At 43.7% G+C, this 19,154-nt stretch overlaps 1 protein-coding gene across 1 annotated transcript in view; it reads right to left on the bottom strand.

The window, feature by feature from the left end:
* Positions 1-18,911, bottom strand: part of CLDN10 (claudin 10) — a 502,770-nt gene extending 483,859 nt beyond the window's left edge. Inside the window, exon 1 of the mRNA XM_069640388.1 lies at positions 18,333-18,911. Coding sequence (XP_069496489.1) covers positions 18,333-18,546 — 214 coding nt within the window. The 5' untranslated portion in view covers positions 18,547-18,911. The remainder of the gene's footprint in view (positions 1-18,332) is intronic.
* Positions 18,912-19,154: the final 243 nt, after the last annotated feature.

Below are 19,154 nucleotides of genomic sequence, written 5' to 3'. Positions count from 1 at the left end.
AGTGCTGGTAGTGGGACTGAAGGGATACATAAAACCGTCGCCAAGTGTGGGGGTAGGCCAGGAAGGCAGTGCAGGTGTGGAACTGGCGGGAGTGGGGACCTGGGTCCGAGATCAGAGGGTGGCCAGGTAACCAGTGCAGTATCAGTATCAGCCAGGAAGTCAACAGGGGAGAGGAGGAGAAAAAGCAGAAGCAAAGAGAAAGGTTTTGAGGTGCTTCCGGAACCAGAGATGATTCTCCTGAAGTTTCAGGGAGGCAGGGAGGCTGTTCCAGAGGGAGGCCTCAGCCGAAGAAAGAGATCTACCACCAACTCGTTCCTTGGAGAAGCGACTGACCCTGAGGGAGTTGGAGGCGGATGAGCGAAGAGCTCGAGAAGGAAGATATTTAGGAAGAGAGAGTTGAAGGTAATGAGGCCCCGGGCCTCAGAAGTCCTTGTGGACAATGCAGAGGGTTTTGAACTTAATCCTGGCAGCCACTGCAACTTTCTTAGGAAAAACGGCTTTAGCAGATGAAAGCCATCATCCGGTAAGCGTGCTCACCTGCCTCAGACCGTGTGTGAACCTTAGAGGGGTATGTTCAGCTCAACTAAATGAATCACGTTATACTGTCCTCCCTGATAACACTGTTTTATAATAACGCAGTTGGTATCAAAGACTTGCATAGTGGGGCTTTGTTCCCTGCTTGTAACATTGTGTCAGTATGATTCCTTGCCCTGTCTGGACCTCCCCTTCCATTCAATTGAATGTGTTCCTTTGGTTATAAGAGAACAGTGCAAGGGGGGGAGGGGTGTCTCACTTGCGTCAAAGTCTTGTACTGTCGTTTGTTTGTGCTGTCCTGTTGCTTGCTTTTTACTAAAGCAATAAGCCCCTCGCAGGGGGGGCATTACCACTTGAGGTAATGCCCCGGGGCCCATAGTTACAGGCCTGAGCAAAACGAGGGCCTTAACGAAGGACCCGGGGGATTACATGCAGTGGTCATGCCCCCCCTGCGAGGGGTTTATTGCAATTAGTACCCCGGCCCATAAGACTGGGCTACTGAAAGCATTTTTTTTAAGTTCTGAAATGCTCTGACATTTTGGTACAGAAAAAAAAGTTACAAAAATTGCAGCGGGGAAGGAAAAATGAAGTCCGTTTTCCCTTTGCATGGCAGCCATTGAAAACAAAAAAAAAAGGTAAACAAACAAAATAGCCGCCATGGAAAAGGAGTAGGGACTACATGTAGTCTCTTCTCCCTTTCCATGGCAGCCATTCAAAAAAAGCAAAAAAAATATAAACAAAAAAATGGCCACCATGGAAAGACGAAGGGACTACGTGTAGTCCCTTCTTCCTTTCCATGTTGGCGTGTCGCAGATCGGGAGCAGACATGCTTGAGACAGAAGTGTTTCCAGCACACCCTCCCCCAGAGAGGGGCAAAAATAAGGTAACTGCAAGGAATGGGGGGGAATCTGTGGAGGGTGTGGGGGAGGGGAAGGGAGAGGGTTGCAGAATACTTACCTACTTACCTCATTCCCCGGCGGGGATGATGGCAGCCTCCAACCATGAGGCGGCTCAGAGTGGGGGGGTGACCCCGGTTCCGAGACTCGTCGTTGGCAGAGAGGCTGCCACCCCTAGGAACCCTCCAGCCAGGTACTAATAATAAATTGTTCACCAATCCACCGGAATAGTCAGTGGTCATTTTTCCACTACACTTGTTTCCCCCACACATCCACCATAACTCACCCCTTTTTTCCTAACCCACGCACCCTATCTCACCACTGTATCCTTATCTCATTCCTATTTCCTCCTTCCCCAGCCACCCCGCCCACCCATTCTTAACCCTACTTCCCACCACCCAACCAATCTCAACGCTGTTTCCCTTGACCACTACCCTTTCTCAGCCGTTTCCCACACCCAGCGCACCATCCACCTCATCGACACTCACTGTACCTCACTGCTGTTTCCCATCAGCCATACACCCAATCCCAGCCCTTTTTAAACCTCATACTTGTATCCCCCAACCACTCAATCCCACCCATGTTTCAGAATTAGGCAGTCCCTGAGAAATTACGTTTTTACACTAGCCTTCTTACAGATCATGTAGGCATTAGACAGCCAGCCTGAACAAGGAATCTCCTGCCTCAAGGTCAACGAGTAAAAAGCCTGCCTGTTAGCTGCCCCGCTGACATAAGTAAAAAGCAAAATCATGTCCCAAGGTATTGCAGCAGTCGAGGAGCATCTCCACTTGAAACAACATTTTGCAAACCTGCATCTCAATGCATGCCAGGAATTCACTCTCCCGCAGTCCTCAAACCACGCACCAAAAGCGGATTAATAGGGCAATAGTACTATGATTTCTTTAAAACATCAGTGAAACACATACATTGAATACGAAAACCGACTTAAAACACTATTCTAAATTGAAACTATTGGTTACTTTGGGGCAATTTGGCCTGGCATTGAACACCACAATGATATCTGAGGGATCATGAATTTAGGGTCGTTTTTGACTTGCTGCCTAGAGGAGGAGAAAGAAACCCGCGGGTCTACTGGTGTTTTAGCTTGTAACTCCCATCAGCCCTGGTCAGAATAGTAAACAGTGAGGGATCAAGAGAGTCGTAGCCCAAAACATCTGGAAACTATTTAGGGGCAAGATTGAATATCCCCATAGACAAAGGTAGTTCTGTTTGCGGGTCCTATGTCGAGACATTCTGTGTGGGTGTCAGATGTTGTGGGTGGAGAGGAGGTTGGTAATCAGTTCACTGTTTAGAAATCACCATTAGATTATAGTTAAGTATGGACTTAGATTTTCACCTCAGTGTTTTATTTTATATAAAGGATGTTTTTTTTAAAGTGCACTGTGACTTTCAATACAGTCTTTTAAATATACAGCACTTAACTTTTTATATTTCTACGTTTTGTTTTGTGAGTTATGAATGTAATATTTCGAGATAAAAACTCATAGCCAAAAAATGTCACATGGAATTGGATTGACCCATGTCATTATAATCCATACTAATGGCATCGGGATCGCCAACCCTTTAGTATGCTGCGTAGAAAATTGCAGTTTATTTTGTCGAATGCGGTTGTAAAATCTAGAAAGCAGCAATACAAATGTGACCTTTTGATTGGGATTGTAGACCATGTCAAAATTTAGATTCTTTGCTTGTACTCTATTAAATTAACTTTTTTTGGGTCATGTTTTTATGTTTTTTTTTAAACCTGAAAGCAAAAGAAAATGAACGAATGTGTTGGTTTATGTAGCCCTAATCATGTTTGGTCAATGCTGTCCACCGAAGTGATTAATGCGAGTGGTTGAGGGCAAAGTCGTGGCAGGAAGTTGCCAATACCGAACGAAGAAGCGGTATATCAGCAAGATATAGATTAAAAAACAGGGGCACAAAAATTAGCTCGTTAAAACTTCAATTTGTAAACACTGGATTTGTAAATGAATCATTTGCATGCAATTGGATTGACCCATGTCATTATAATCCATACTAATGCCATCGGGATCGCCAACCCTTTAGTATGCTGCGTAGAAAATTGCAGTTTATTTTGTCGAATGCGGTTGTAAAATCTAGAAAGCAGCAATACAAATGTGACATTTTGATTGTCATGTATTTGATTGCTAGGGTTGAAAGGATACAGTGAACATGCAGCATCGAGCACGCTTTGTGGAAATCCATTTGTAATCAGGGATTAGGTTTTCAGTGAAAGCACAATCATGTAATTGGTCCACTACTATCTTGGGCAGGGCCTTACCATTCTGATCGAGAAGAGCTATCAATAGATAGTTATGGGGATCCCCAGGCACACCCTTCTTATGAATGGGAATTAACACACCACGCTTCCAAGGGGGTGCAACTGTCCCAAGAAAGGTGCTAGACTAAAATTGCACAGTGTGCCATCGAACACCATGTGGCATTATAATTATTAAGGTCTGCAGTAACATGACAAAAGAATTGAATAACTCTAAGGTTTGCATAATTCTCTTCACAGAAATAATGTCAGCTCCCCAAACACAAGGTTTGTCCTTGAAGGACATCCTGAATCATCACCCATCCATCATATTGCATCCAACATGTCACCACCAGGATGTTCAGAAGATTACAAAGGGACCTGAAACAAGTTCTTAATATGCCCAATATAGCAGGTGTCTGATCTAGTGGAAACTCTCTTTTCCGCCCTTCCTACCTTAGTCTCAGGACGTGTCATCAGAGCTTTTGTTGTGTGTCTAGCTGCCCAGAGCAGGGGTGCCAAGAGTGGGCAATAGATTCCTATTTTACGATTTTGTCTAGATTGTATACATTATGTTTTGACAATTGGCTTTTATACTGCTCACATTACCAGCATAGTGGTCCTAAAGTGCCAGAATCATGTCTGCATGGGTGGACTGTGTCCCCACCAAGGGTGTAAACCAGACCGAAAAAGAAATGGGGGAAAGTACGAGGGAAAAGGCAAAGAGGGAGCAAGTTGGAGAACAAAACAGGGAGACATTGGTCATATATATACCAGTTTGATTTGTCTAGTAGCCAGACCACGTTCCCAGGGTCCATACAAGTATGGGTCTGGCAAGGAGTGTTAAAATGCACCAGTTTCTAGATTCTAAACTCAAGATCTGCCCAATTAACGTGTTCCTGTCTCTGAAGACCTCTGTGATTGTTCGAAACGTGGGAGGCGGGATTAACAATCACCAGTTTAGCCAGAAAACTTAAAACTATGCAAGTATCATCATCGTCATATCATCTTTATTTGTGAAGTCCAAAGTCCATAAAAGCATCACATACAAAATACAATTATAAGTATAATTATGCAGAGAAACCGTTTGACGTTTTTAAGTGTGATTAAAAAATACATACTATCCACAAGATCAATATCTTAGTACATAAAACATAATAAAATCAAGGAAATTTTTATGTTAAACCCACGGAAAAAACATGCCCAAAATTAGGGACACCCTTTTACCATAATGTCTTCTCAATCAACGCGTCACTGGTAATCTGCAGTGTTTGTGAGTTCAGAATTTTACAAGCAGTCTTTAAAAACCTGTTCAAAGCCCAGGTCAGTTTCTTTTCTCCAGTAAAGAGTAAATGCAGGTATGATGGTCTAGTTTGTGCAGATCCTCTTTCCCTAAAGAGCGGGATCAGTGTTTCACTTCCGATCCCACCGAATTTAGGGCAGAAGACAGTAAAGTATATTCTCGTCTAAAGTTCGGATGGCCAAAAAGTATAGACTAGATAAGTTGAATTAAGTAGGTTTTATTAAATGCTGGTTATGTATTATTTATCATAGGTGTATTTTTGTTTTGGACGATTTTATTTATAATTGAATTTATTTTGTCTTTTTATTTTTGAAAAAAAACTGAAATCCGTGATAATGTCCTCGAGTTTATCATTATTATCGACCAAATATATTTTGTGGCATTTCAGAAGGGCCCCACAATGAATGCAGTGTATTCAATATTGATTTCAAAATCCCAACCTAAAAACGTATTTCTTCTGAGTTGTACTCCTTGCCTAAAACCATAGCCTCGACTTGAAATGGGTTGAGGAACGCACTGCAAAGCCTCAATCCAAAATAAAGAGCAAACGGATGCGGCATGGCGGGAATCGCCTCAGCATGAATGCAAAGCGAGAATAAATGATTATTAGAAAAAGGAACCCAAGGTTCCTAGAACCCAAGGCATGTACTAGAAGACAATCTTGTCAACCTAACTGGAATACACTCATGATGCGCTCATCAACGTGAACAATCAAGGCTGTACCCAGTACTTTCACAAGGACACGCTGTTTGCCACAGTACCATGGCAACACACAACCAACCATATCACGTGCCATGTTTCCTTCTGCCACTGATAAAGAGGCATCCTCATTATTTGGAACTTAAGCATTAAAATCTCCCCCTAGCACCAGGTAGCTTTAGGAAACTGCCTCTGATAGTTAATAATGCGGGGTAGTAGCTTCACAAGAAAGCTGTGATGATGACCAATAGCATAAATTGGAGGAATATAAACATTAATGATTATAACAAGACCACACCTCAGCTTCAGCACCAAAGGAGGGAAAAACATCAGAACCAAGTATAGTGGCACAAACACGGCATTTATTTGAAATGAAGATGTGTAGAGAGTGCCACAACGGCAAAATAATTGCGTTTTATTAGTTTATTGAAGGTTATAAAAGTCGCTGAAGTGAATATACACAATAGCTGCACTTTTCGGTCAAATATTAAGCAATTCAATAACATGGGCCTGATAACGTTTCCCTGCCATACCTGCAGTATTCCAGGTAACAAGGTTGAACTTAGACATCGCCCTCGGCTCAGTATCTGGCAGCCCCAAGGGCTTGTTTTGAAGATGCTGGCAAACCCCAATCGGCTGAACCAAGATCTTAAAAATTATTTTTCCCCCAAGACTTATCCAGCATGAATCACTCAGATATTTCAGCTTTACGCAATCTATATCAGATACCAACATTACAAATGCAAAGCTTCAAAGTGCAGGTGCTCTGAGGTACCTAGTGCTGTACACAAATAGTACCTATGTAGTGCCTATTCTGCGGTTGATCTCCGAATTTAATGATTGCACCTGAGCAATCACACATACAACATATGATGCTTCGTTTGGGCTAGTTCAATTCATTGACACATCAGAGTAATAGTTTGTCAATGTAAATTCAAAAACTTCTGATGCATTTGGAACATGTGCCTTTCATTAGCAAACCATACATTTTTCGAATGACAGACACAGATTCAAAACTGTCTTGTTTTTCTGGTGAGCGATGGACTTACTCTGAATGTAACTGTTGTGAGAAAGCCATCATGGTGTCATTTGTTTGCAGCCGAAATTAAATAAAGTTAGTGAAAATAAAACGTTTTGTTTTTCTTATTAGATCGTTATTCACCTCTCAACCAATCAGAATGTTGAGAGTGCAGTCAAAAACTACTGGAATGAACTGCCTTCTTAAAATTCTGACTTCAAAAGCAAGCAGGAAAACCATAATGCAGTGCCCTGTCAAGGTGTCTTTCAACAAGACACTTCCTGTCTGAGGTAACGTTTTTAACCTGCAACATCATATGTAACACATCAGAGCAAAAGATGCAACTTGTGAATATGGTTTCACTTTCTTTTAGATAAACTGTTTACTTTTACATGACACCAGATGCATGCTTATGTTAAACACACTCCAGTTTAACGAAGTTTGTAATTAAAATACTTAACATATAAAAAAAGTTGTTATTTAAAACTAAACAACTAAACCAGATTTAATTTACTGAGTTTTGTCTTTTAATTACTCTCTATTAAAGCAATATTTTCACTTCCCCAAAACGCTAAAACATCTATTGCTACTGCCACTATGTGCTAACAGCCTAACAGATGTCAGGTGGGTCATTATTGCTTGAGCTAATGAACCCTCCTCAACTTATAACTTGGTGGCGGGTCATTATTCTTTGATAATGATCCCTCCCTGGCTCTATAAGGCTTCAATAATTGAAACAGCATCATAAACACAAATCTGTTCTCCTACTTCAAGTGAAATAGAATTATAATGTTATGCTCCTAGACACTGGATTCCATGGGGTACATCTATTGCCAGGATTACAAAGAATGCTGCTAACCAAAGCAAGTCGAGAAGTCTGGCCTGTATGCATTTCACCCTGGTAGGTTTCATTAATGCCTACCATGCATGCCTCTTCAGGGCCTATAACATTCTGTAATAGTGCAAAATAAAGAAATATAAATGCAATACAGAATGTGTATTTTAAAGATAGATATTTATTATTATGTCCTTCAGAATATGCTAGAACAAACCTGATCCAAAAGAGTGATCTATGATTTTTCTTAGAAAGTGCTTAATATTTTATAGCAGACGAAGCGCTCTTTACATTCTGAAACAGTGCAAAATAACGAAATAAAAGTACAATACAGAATGTTTATGTTAAATCTTGTGTTGCTATGCAGCATTTTTTATTATGCTACCTAATAGATATTTATTATAATGTCCTTCAGAATATGCTAGAACAAACCTGATCCAAAAGAGTGATCTATGACTTTTCTTAAAAAGTGCTTGATATTTTATAGCAGACTAAGCACTCTGTATCTCTAAAAAGATAGATAAAACATGGAATTTCCCTTAAGCGCTATGCCAGTCCAATTTTTCAACAAAACAGATTATATTAATTTATTTATGTTTACATTTGTAGATAGCGCACTTAGCCTTCAGGCATCTAGGCGCTGGTTACATAGTTAATTGCATACATTAGTATAATAGGGCAGTGAATAGTCAAGATAGAGCATTAGATGAAAAGCCAAGTTTGTAGGTGTTTTCTGAAGGTCCACTAGGATGGTTCTTTTCGGAGGTGAGGGGGAGGGCATTCCATTGCTTAGCAGCAGTAACTGGGAAGCAGAACCCTCCTGCTCTTGATCATTTGAATTTAGTGACTCTGAGATGGTGGGTGTTCATGGAATGAGTGGGGCTTTGTGGGTTGGGTATCTCAGGTCTATGAGCCAGGTATGCTGGGCTGTTTTGGTGAGTCAGCGGTGTGCGATGGAGAGAGTTTTTAACTTAATACGTTCACGTATTAGGAACCAGTGAACTTTTCTTATAGTTTCTGAGATGTGGTCATGTTTTGGAATGCCGATGGTGGAGTGGAGGGTGTTGTTTTGGGTGGTTTGTAATTTGCATTGGTTATGTACGGAGGTGCCAGCTAGAAGTGCATTGCAAGAGTCGAGTCTGGCCATGATCATGGCTCTGGCGATGGGGAGGCAGTTGTCTGTGGAGATGAAGGGATGGTGGCGTTGATGAATTTTGTGGTTTGAGCAGCTGAAGAAGTAATGGTGTTTACTTGTTGGGTCATGTCTAGTGTGACATCTAGGGAGATTCCTAGGGTTTTACAGCCGGGGAGACCAGGATTGTGTTTCCATCTATGATGAAGGAGGTGTAGACTAAGTTCAGTTTGTTGAGAGTAGCGCAAGTGCCCACCAGGAGTATTTCTGTCTTCTCATCATTTAGCAGAGAAGATGGGTGCCCATCCAGTCTTGGACGATGTCATAGATGGAGTTGAGAGTTGAGACGTCCTGTGAGTAGTTACCGGAGAGGCAGAGGAGGATTTGTGTGTCATCCACATCATTTGTATATAAGATACTGAGTGTCTAGGTGGTCAAAGAGGGGTTTTGTATAGATGTTGTAGAGTGCAGGGGTCATGCATGATCCTTGTGGGACACCGCAGGTAACTGGGGTGGGTTGAGCTGTCTGTTCCTCGGCAAAGACACAGGTAGTTCTTTTGTCGAGAAAGGAAGAGATCTATTTGGTGGGAGAGAGTATGGAATTGACTGTTGTGGATAAGTGTTGTCAGAGGGTTTGCGGGCCCACAAGGTCAAAGGCTGTGGAAAGGTCTAGCAGAAGCAGGAGGGCCAACTTGTCCTCGTCTCTGATGTCCTCAAGGTGGTTTTTGAGATTGAGAAGGGTGGCTTCTGTGCCGTGTCTTGGGCGGAAGCCTGATTGACGAGGATCTGGTTCCTCTCTTAGTGGTCTTGAATTATTTGAAGTTAGAAAGCCTGGTCTAGTATTTTTTATAGGAAGGGGATGGAGGAGATGGGATGGTAGTTGGTAGGTATGGTGAATCCAGTGAGGGTTTCCTGAGAAGAGGGAGGATCCAGGCTCCTTTGAGGCTGGTGGGGACTGAGCTTGATGTAAAAGATGTGTTGATGATGTTGATAATGAGAGGAATGAGGGCTTCAGCGCAGTCTTTGATTACCAGCACAGGGCATATATTGCCCTTACAGCAAGAGGGTTACAAGCCTTTTTATTAAGTTGGCTACTTCCTGTTCTGATAGGGGGTGGAAGATAAATGAGGGAAAATAATGTTGTGTGGGCTGTGGGGCAGGGCAGTAGTATGCTGTGGTTTGCTATGAATGGGCAGCTTTTTGTTTCGGATTTTCCCCATGAGGGTGTCTTGTTCCTTGGTGCACCAAGCGTCATCTTTGGGGAACTCAACTGGTGGAATGGAAGGTGTTTCGGGTTCCCATAAAATGGTGAATAGTTTGCGGTAGCCAGATTTCACATTGGCTATTCTGGTGTTATATGCTGGTTGTTTGTTGGCATCAGATGGAGTTTTTCTCCATGCAGCTTCGGCAGCAAGTTTTGTAGCACAAATGGCTTGGAGCTCAGGAGTGAACCAGACATTTTTGTGTGACGAAGGCTTGACTTTGCGTTGTTTGAGCAGTGGTACATTGTTGACTGCTTGTAGGATTTTGTTGTTGTAGTGTTCAACAAGTATTGGTGGATTGGTTGCAGGATCCAAGTTGTGTTGAAGTTTGGAGAGCAGTGGGAAGAGGCAGTATTTGTTGAGATTTCTTTGAGCAGGCTCCTGGTAGGACAACTGGAAGGTTTGGGGGGGTTTGGCCGTAGGGATGGTGAAGACGAGGATATGATGGTCCCACCATGGACAGGGTGTGCTGGATGTGATGGATGGATTGTATTAAATATCTGTGATCCACTCTAGTGTGCATCCTAGGTGTCTAGGTGTGCGTCATATCTCTCTTTTAAAGGCAGAATGTGTACCTTCACTAAATTATATGCCTGGAAAGGGTCCTGGTAGAGAGGTAATTGTTTCTGTAAAGGTTCAGGTTATTTTCTAGTTGTTCACAGCAGTCTTATACCTAGAAATTGATAGATAAATCTTGCTAAAGGTGCTGTTATTAGTAAAGCTATAGATTATGTTTGTGTATTACATTAACCTAAAAGTAATAAGTACCTGTTAAGTTTCAAATGTATTCCTGAAAAGAATTCCATATTTATGTTAGGCTCTGAAATTGAGGGTATTAGATTTTGTTTTCTTTATATAGATCCTCATTAAAACACCTGAAAATGAAAACAAAGCAATAAAACAGATTCATCATGTGTACTCACAAACCACTTAGAGAAGGTACAGCAGTATGTTTGCTCCAGGAATAGCGTGTTGGTGGCTGTAGACACATGTTTACACCTTTTTCTCCGGTTTATTTAAGCCTCCATTTCAGAGGATGTTACCCAATCACAGATTATCTACTGGTGACATTCAATATAAGAGCTTTAGAAAAAGGACTAATGCAGGAGCTCTCTTCCGTCCATGTCCATCTTGATAACATTGTAACCAACTTAAATTAGTCATAATTAGATGAAAAGAAACAAGAGGCCATTTTGAGACGGTGTTTCCCTAAAGAAAATGCTCATATCTTGTGTATAAAGATGGGGACAGGATTTACTAAATGTCTGCTTTTGTAAAGATTGCTGTTTAGTTAGGTTAATTAAGTCTTCTTAATATTGAACAAGCTTTTGGTTGTCCAAGTCCATTTTGATAATATTTCAACCAATCAGATTCCCTGTAGTAAGTTGGAAACAACAGAGGCTATTTTGAGACCATATTTTCCCAATAGAGCATCCATCTGGTGTGTGTAAAGATAAAGAAAGAACTTTCAAAACAACAGAACTTTTACCATTTTGGTAGGTTTAATGCTGTCTTGTTTTCGTTGATTTTAAAGGTAAACAAATGGACTTTTTTTAAAGACTGTAGATCCAACTTATTCATAGATCATCCTTTATAGAAAAATAATAATGTCTCTTGCCAGTTTACTCTAAAAAACCTATCTCATGGTAAAAATGAGTAATGGATTGTGAAGGTGCGTTAATATTTGAAACCAAATTTAAAAAGTTTTTTCATCTATAATTCTGCATTATTAAATGCACACCTTCGAGCACTTTCAAATTTCTGCCCTTCACACTTGCAATCACTTTTCTTAACTCTATAATATTTTGGATTTTCCTAAATCTTTTAAAGGAAAAAGTGATGGCATTTAATACAAAATATTCTGTGTTACAGGGATAGATTGTAATAGTGTACATGTGTGCAATTCCCATCTGTTATTTATTTTAATTTTGTTATTAATGTGTATGGCTAAAAACCAGCCTTTTGGATATAAATAGAAAATACAGTTGCTAACATGTCATTAAAATTATTAAAATTCCATCATCATCATCATCATTTCAGAAAAACCCATCACTGCAATACTCTACTGAAAAGAATAAATACATCACAAGGAATAAATCATGTTACTCATACTTAATAAACCAATACCCTCTCACCCCCTAAGCTATTCAAATTAATGTTGATAATTACATGTCTTATACCATGGTCTTATGTAGTAAGCAGGGCTGACGCTTCTCCCAAACGTGCATGGTAGCAACCGTAATTACCAATGATTCCGCTGCCATGATTGATTGTGGACCAGAACTGATCAGATTGAATCGACCCAGATAATGAGCAAAAGCGTGCATATACCTTTGTATACAGCTCAGTAAACTTCTCACATGCCGTTAATACATGTCTGCTTGTCTCACCACTATTTGTGCACAGCTTGCATAATCTAATTTCTCTAGGCACCTGCTGCCATGCATCAAGGTATTCCAACATCGATAGGATGTTAAACCTCAAATAGAGGATAAACCACCTTAGGGGAAGAGGGCACAGCTTGGTTAAATGGCTGTGCGGCTTTACATGTTCAAAGCTCTGTGTTACAAACTCACTGTAACACTTTTTTGTGTGAATAGAGTCAGTAGATCTGACTCTGTCCCACAAATGTGTCTTTGCCTTCAACTTGAATGCATGATTTCCAATATCGTCATGGTCAAAAGAGATCAACCCAATATTTTCCAAGTGAACTTGCATGGACCTACCTAGGTCTCTAATGGCCCGATTGCCTTTGCGAAAACGTGAGTGAGCCTCAAAAACAGATATTCTAGGGGAACCCAATACCTCTGCTGCATTCTTTATACTTCAGTACAATTTACTACTCCTCACTTTTCTCAAGGTATGCAGTGAAGTGAGGTCCAACTCCATTCTTAGTGCCGCCATGAGTGACCTGAGAATCTTCCCCTCCAAGGCATCAAGCCATCCTGCATGCTTTTCCAAGACGGTCTCAAGCCCATAAAATACACACGGGACGATTGATGTCTTGTATATTTCCCTACGGCCCTCTTCCAAGTCTCCACCAAGTCTCCACCTACTCTTTTGATAAATACATTTAGGCTTAACCATCTTCGCAGTGCTTTCACTTTACAATAATTGTAATACATTAGAGCGCAGGGGGCGCTGCAAAATGGTAGGCCCACGTATTTGTAGGTCTTGACAACATGTAATTTCACCCCTCTGATGTGCCATCTATAACTTACAGGATGTTATCTTTTACCCAAGATCTGCATAACCTTCGTTTTTTTGTGGTTGATGTTTAGATGGTTTGTCTCTGCAAAAGTGGCCAAATTATCAATGGCCTGGTGCAGTGCCAGGGGAGTTTGTTCGAAAAGGATAGTGTCGTCCACATAAGAAATCCACAGTATGACCTCCCCTCCCCCAGACCTCAATCCTCCCCAATGTCCGCCACATAAAGGTTCAAAAGCAGAGGCGCAAGAACGGACCCCAGCTTCAGACCCCTATTGGTAGACATGGGGAAGGACACATTACCCTCCTGCGAGAGTCAAACTACCACGTTCTTATCGGTATCTAAGGCCCTGATAAGATATAATAGTTGCCTATCAATACCCCACTTCTCCAGTTTGGCCCACAAGGTAGGGCGGTTGACACAGTCGAAGGTGGCTGAGTAGTTGACGAAGCACAAATAGAGTGCTCTGTCAGCCCCATTCAAGACAGGTGTAGAGCCGATATTACCTGTACTGTCTTGTACCCTTTGCTGAATCCCAATTGCTGTAACCCTAATAGTTTCTCTTCCCTAACCCACTTTTCCAGGCCGATGTCGACAGTGACTTGGTAGACACTGAGTCTGACAATGACTTGGTAGGGAGTGAGGATGAGGGAGTACAGCGACCTGTTCGTCTATCGACAGGGAAGCACATGATCGAAGTTTGACATGAGGAGCAGATAGAGACACCGGGGGATTGCAGGGCGACAAGGATGAAAGACCATGTCGGTCCATATCGCACAGCATGGACACTGTAACTCTGTATACATAGAGGCTTAGGGACCTTCCAGCACAAAGGAGGCGAAAATTGGCAAGGGCGTTCACTGCACCAAAGACACCGGGAGATTGAATGGGGAGATTGGATCAACAGGGAGATTGTATGGAGAGATCAGGTTGACACAGTTCCCCTTACTAGAAAAGGGAGGAGGGCGACCTCAATACATACCATGGAAACATATTGACAAGGAACATTTGAGGTGTTGGCTGCCGTCGTTGACCACAGGAAAATGGACATACGAAATGGAGAGGATGACAGCAGGGCAGAAGTTAGCAGTATGGGACATAAAAGGTTTATAAGTAGCGACCCTCGGAGAAGCTGCCAATGACGTAAGGAAAAGGGCTGGGTACCCAGGAGTAACCACCCAGAACATGGTGCATGATGGTTCACCGTTTGATAACTGCCAAGCAGCCATATGGCAAGCTCTACAGGCGCAGTACCCAGACATGTCAGATATTAGTGCAATTATGTCACGCAGAATGGGGGAAGACGAAGACCGCCTAGAATATATTCAGGCTATTCAAGAGTTATGGAGACTTCAAAAGCGAGAATTGTGGGACAAAACAGTGGCATTATTTTATCATGTACTATGTCAAGGGTTGCCAGGGGAGGTGCAAAGGCAACTAAAGAAGCTGACGGGCATGGAGGCAAAAACGTGGTGCGAAATTCAACTTACAATAGTACATTATTGCAAGAAAACGCCAGGAAAAAGTGCAAGGAAAGAAAGGAGGAGAAGGTGAAGTTAATGCAGAAGAAACTGACCAAATACACCATGGAAGGGGCAGTGTTAACAAGCACGGGAGGACAGAGTGGACCACAGACACAGTATGCACTGCCACCCACGAGGAGGGTTCATGGGGCGGGGAGATGCGCAGCATGGGTTCTGAGGAAGAGGGGGGCCACCTCGGGAATGCGGGTATGGCCATCAAATGCAACAAAGCCAAGGGGGATTTTTGGGAGCGTATCATGATACGGGCAACAAATGCAGCAGGGCCCAGAATGGTTCTCTGGAGGGTATCGGAGGCAAAGAAGAGAACCACCTCAGTGCTGGGTGTGTGGACAGATAGGACATATCTCTAGGGTATGTAGAAGCAGAGGGGGGATGCCACAGAATGGGGGAATGCCAAACCAGCCAACATATCCAGGGGAACAGAATTAGTATTATGCCCAGGACCAGACACAACAAGGACAGGCACCATATGTTTCCATGTGATAAGGTCCCTGCAAAAATGTTGCCATGCAAGAATGGCACCATTTTTTGGCAGAGACATTATCATAAGGAACATGCAGGGGACACCCCCGCAACCCTGGCATTTTTTTATTTTTTTTAAAGAAAGCAGGGGACACCCCCTCCTCCTTCGCTCCCATTTACCCCATATATTGTCCCCATATATAATGTTGCCTATGCCGTTTCCCGACAACTATATGTATGGCGACATTATGTACAGGGACAATATTACCTGATACCCAGCATAGGTGCTTAAAGGATACCAGAGGGGTTACCCACATACGTTTAAAGACTACAGTCACAAAACTAGACAAGAAAGGTCTACAAGGGAGTGACAGCTTTGAAGACCATTCCAATGATATTTGTGATGCATATTTGTCACTAGACCCATGAAAAAAGTGGCAGGTGCTGCCTTTGCCTTCACCTATTCCTGCTGCTGACTCCTACCCTGACACAGCCCTCGCAAACCTCAATCTCTCTATCTCCAACACTCTTGACACTCTTGCCCCAGTCATGAGGGTCCGACTGAAGCCTTACAAAAGTGCAACTCTTGGTACGACTCCGACCTGGCTACCCTTAAACGAAAGGGGAGGGCAGTTGAGCGGAAATGGAACGTGTCGGCCGATTCATCTGACAAACTGGCAATATCGACTCTGCATCCGTTCCAAGAAAAGTCTTTATTCAAGCCCGCGTCTCTGCCGCATCAAACCACATGGCCAAACTTTTCAAAGTCTGCAAGGAACTGGCCAATCCTGCAGCAGCCTCTTCTTCTGTCACACCCACCCAGGACCTTTGCTCGTCCCTGGCTGCACACTTCACCACAAAAATCCAAGACCTCCTTTCCACCCTCTCTTCCACACCACAGTATACACCAACACCGGAGCCTCTCTGCCCCTCCCTCCACTTATCCTTTCTTCTCTCTCACCCGTCGCACCTGATGAGGTCATCAGACAAGTCTGATCTATGAAGGCTTCATCCAAACAGGTGGACAACTGCCCCTTTAAAAACTTTAAAGACAATATTGACTCCCTCGCCCCACCCTTGACTGATCTCTGCAATCTCTCCTTTTCCACTGGAGTTTTCCCAACTGCCCTTAAGCACTCCCTTGTGCACCCTCTGCTCAAAAAACCTTCTGCCGACCCCACCATTCTGGCAAACTACCGCCCTATCTTCATTACTCCTTTCTTGGGCAAACTCATGGAGAAGTTGGCTATCTCTCAGCTGACCCTCCACACTGAATCTATTGGTTGCCTCCATGACCATCAGTCTAGCTTTAGAGCATCCAGAGGCATGGAAACTGCTATTGTGATCACCTGTGAAGACTTGCTCTCAAATCTTGACACTAACACTCCCTCTGTCCTCATTCTCCTTGACCTCTCCTCTGCCTTTGACACAGTTAACCACAACATCCTGATCGCACGTCCCTGTGACACCCTGGGAATCACAGGTCAGGCTCTGGCGTGGTTACCCTCCTTTCTCTCCGACCGCCCATCCCAGGTGGAACTCAGAGCCTTTCTCTCGACTATAGCTCTCTCAACCTGTGGTGTTCCCCAGGGATATGACCTATCTCCCTGGTTCTTCAACGTCTATTTGGCTTCCCTGGCATGTGTGATTGCCACTTTCCCTTCTAACTTCCAGTGTTACGCAGATGACACGCAACTATCTTTCAGGCTACCCTCAGCCGCCTCTTCCTCCTCGCTCATATCTGACTGTCTGTTCGCTATTCAGTCATGGTGTGCTGCAAACAACCTCTGCCTCAACGCCAGTAAGACTCAGATCGTTCGCATTGGGACCCCTGCTCCCTCTTTCCCACTTTCACTCTGGCCTGCCTCCCTTGGCCCTACGCCCGCACCCACCTGCGTGGCAAGAAACCTTGAGTCATTTTTGACTCCACTCTCCCCTTCTACTCTCACATTTCAGACAGCTCCAAAAAGTCTAACTATCAGCTACAACTCCTCAGAGGTACTCTACTTTTTCTCACTTTCCACCAGCGACTCACTGTCTCCAGAGCCCTGATTCTCTCTAGGCTGGACTATTGCAGCAGCCTCTTCCCCAACCTCCCTTCTTCTGCCCTGCGCCCTCTGCAACTCATCCAGAACAGAACCCCAAGACTTATCCTTGGCCTCAAGCCCAGGGACTGCATCTCTCTGGCGCTGAAATCCCTTCACTGGCTCCCCGTGGCTGCAAAGATCAAGTTGAAGACCCTCTGCATTGTTCACAAGGCTTTCTGGGGCCTGGGACCTACCTACCTGCAACACTGCCTACCTAAATACTGTCCCTCAAAAGCCCTCCGCTCATCTGCCTCCAACCTTCTGCGAGTGAGCCGGTTCTCCAAGCAGAGATTTGGAGGGAGATCCTTATTCTCCGCAGGTGCCTCGCTCTGGAATAGCCTCCGTGCCACTCTCCATCTTGAGCCTGATCTTCTTACGTTCCGGAAACTCCTCAAGACCTTCCTCTTCTTCTCTTCCTTCTCTCTCCCTCTACCCTGCTAACCTAGCTCTCTGCTCGTTCCCTCTCTGCCTCCTCTTCCCTACAACTTGCTGACTGGCCGCCTGCTGTACCCTAGATTCTCACAGGTCCCTAGCACCCCCACCTGTTTTCTTTCGCACCTGCCTCAGGGCCCTATACCCCACCCACACTCACTGCACTTAAGAAATATCCGAATAGAGTGGCTCTCTGCACATACCCCAGTCTCCACTGAACAGGTGCACTTGGACCTCCCCCTCCCTCTGACCGTCTGTTCATTTGCACTATCCATACGCACAGTGCCTGAAGATCGTCTGTCTGTTCTGCCTTGTCTTCACCCCTCGAATGCACTGGTAAAACTGCAGAATGGCCGTCAGGCCTATTTGCTGTATCTCATACTGTTAAACGTATTTTAAGCACTTACCCTGTCTGTGCAACCTATTATCATCTCAGAATTTCAAGGGCTTTGAGCAACTGTTATTTTTTCCCCATGTTCCAAGCCTCCTAGGCGCTTTATAAATAAACAATACAAAACAAAATACCAATGAAGGTAAGAAGACTCACCTGCCCCTATCGTGAGTTGTATGTCGTGCACTGTGTTGCCACGTAACAATGCTCAGTAACATTTAGGATCCAATCAAGTAAGCATGACGTACCTTCTAGTTTGAAGAGAGTGAGATGGGGTCTGCAATGAAACGCCCCCAATGCGTTTCCTGCACAGTTCATCCAAAGACCCTGGAAGACCCAGGTGGCTGTGATGACGGAGGACGCTCGGCTGGTGACTTTCCACTCATTGGACACCACAGCGCCAATAACGGCTCCCACGCCACCCACGCAAAACACAAGGGCCAGGATCTGTATCCCCGCCATTGTACTTTTATTCGTTCGCAGAGTCCCAAAAGCCAAATGTTTGGTCAGGGTTGTCTGAGATACAGAGAACCTAGCGATGGCGCTGACTGAATAGACGCAGAAGACCTTCGGCCGGCTGCCTTCACATTACAAGAAAAGCCCTGTCGCAGAACATTAATGGATGTGTACGACGATGTTCATGCTTCGGTAAGACGAGGCATGCGCAGCCATTGGGACGAGAAGCAGAAGCGTGCCTCGTCGAAAAACACTCAGAAACAAAAAATAACGAAAAGAAACACCGTGTGGATGAACTCAGTTGAAAGCGGCAACGTGGTGAGACCCCCACAAACACCTTTGCATGTGGACATTATGCCTTGAAGCATGTTCTTTTCTTTCATGGTGTGTCTGATGTATTTATTGTCAGGTAAATTCTGGTCAGTGTCTTGGTTTCAAATTAACTTAGAATATTAATGAACCTTGGAGAGACCGAAAGGAGCAAAGGGCACGCTGATTTTTTTTTGCTAAGCCAAGGAGAAAACGGTAGCGTTTGGCTGGCTGCTCGAACATGACTGTCCTCTCACGAGAAAGCCGGTACCGTTTTAGGAATTCCTTCCTCTCTCGCCATACCC

This window comes from Ambystoma mexicanum, chromosome 7q (genome assembly GCF_040938575.1).
Source record: "Ambystoma mexicanum isolate Mex_15411 chromosome 7q, UKY_AmexF1_1, whole genome shotgun sequence".
Classification (NCBI taxonomy): domain Eukaryota; kingdom Metazoa; phylum Chordata; class Amphibia; order Caudata; family Ambystomatidae; genus Ambystoma; species Ambystoma mexicanum.
Note: the sequence above shows the minus strand (reverse complement) of the source record. Positions and strands in the feature narration are given on the sequence as shown.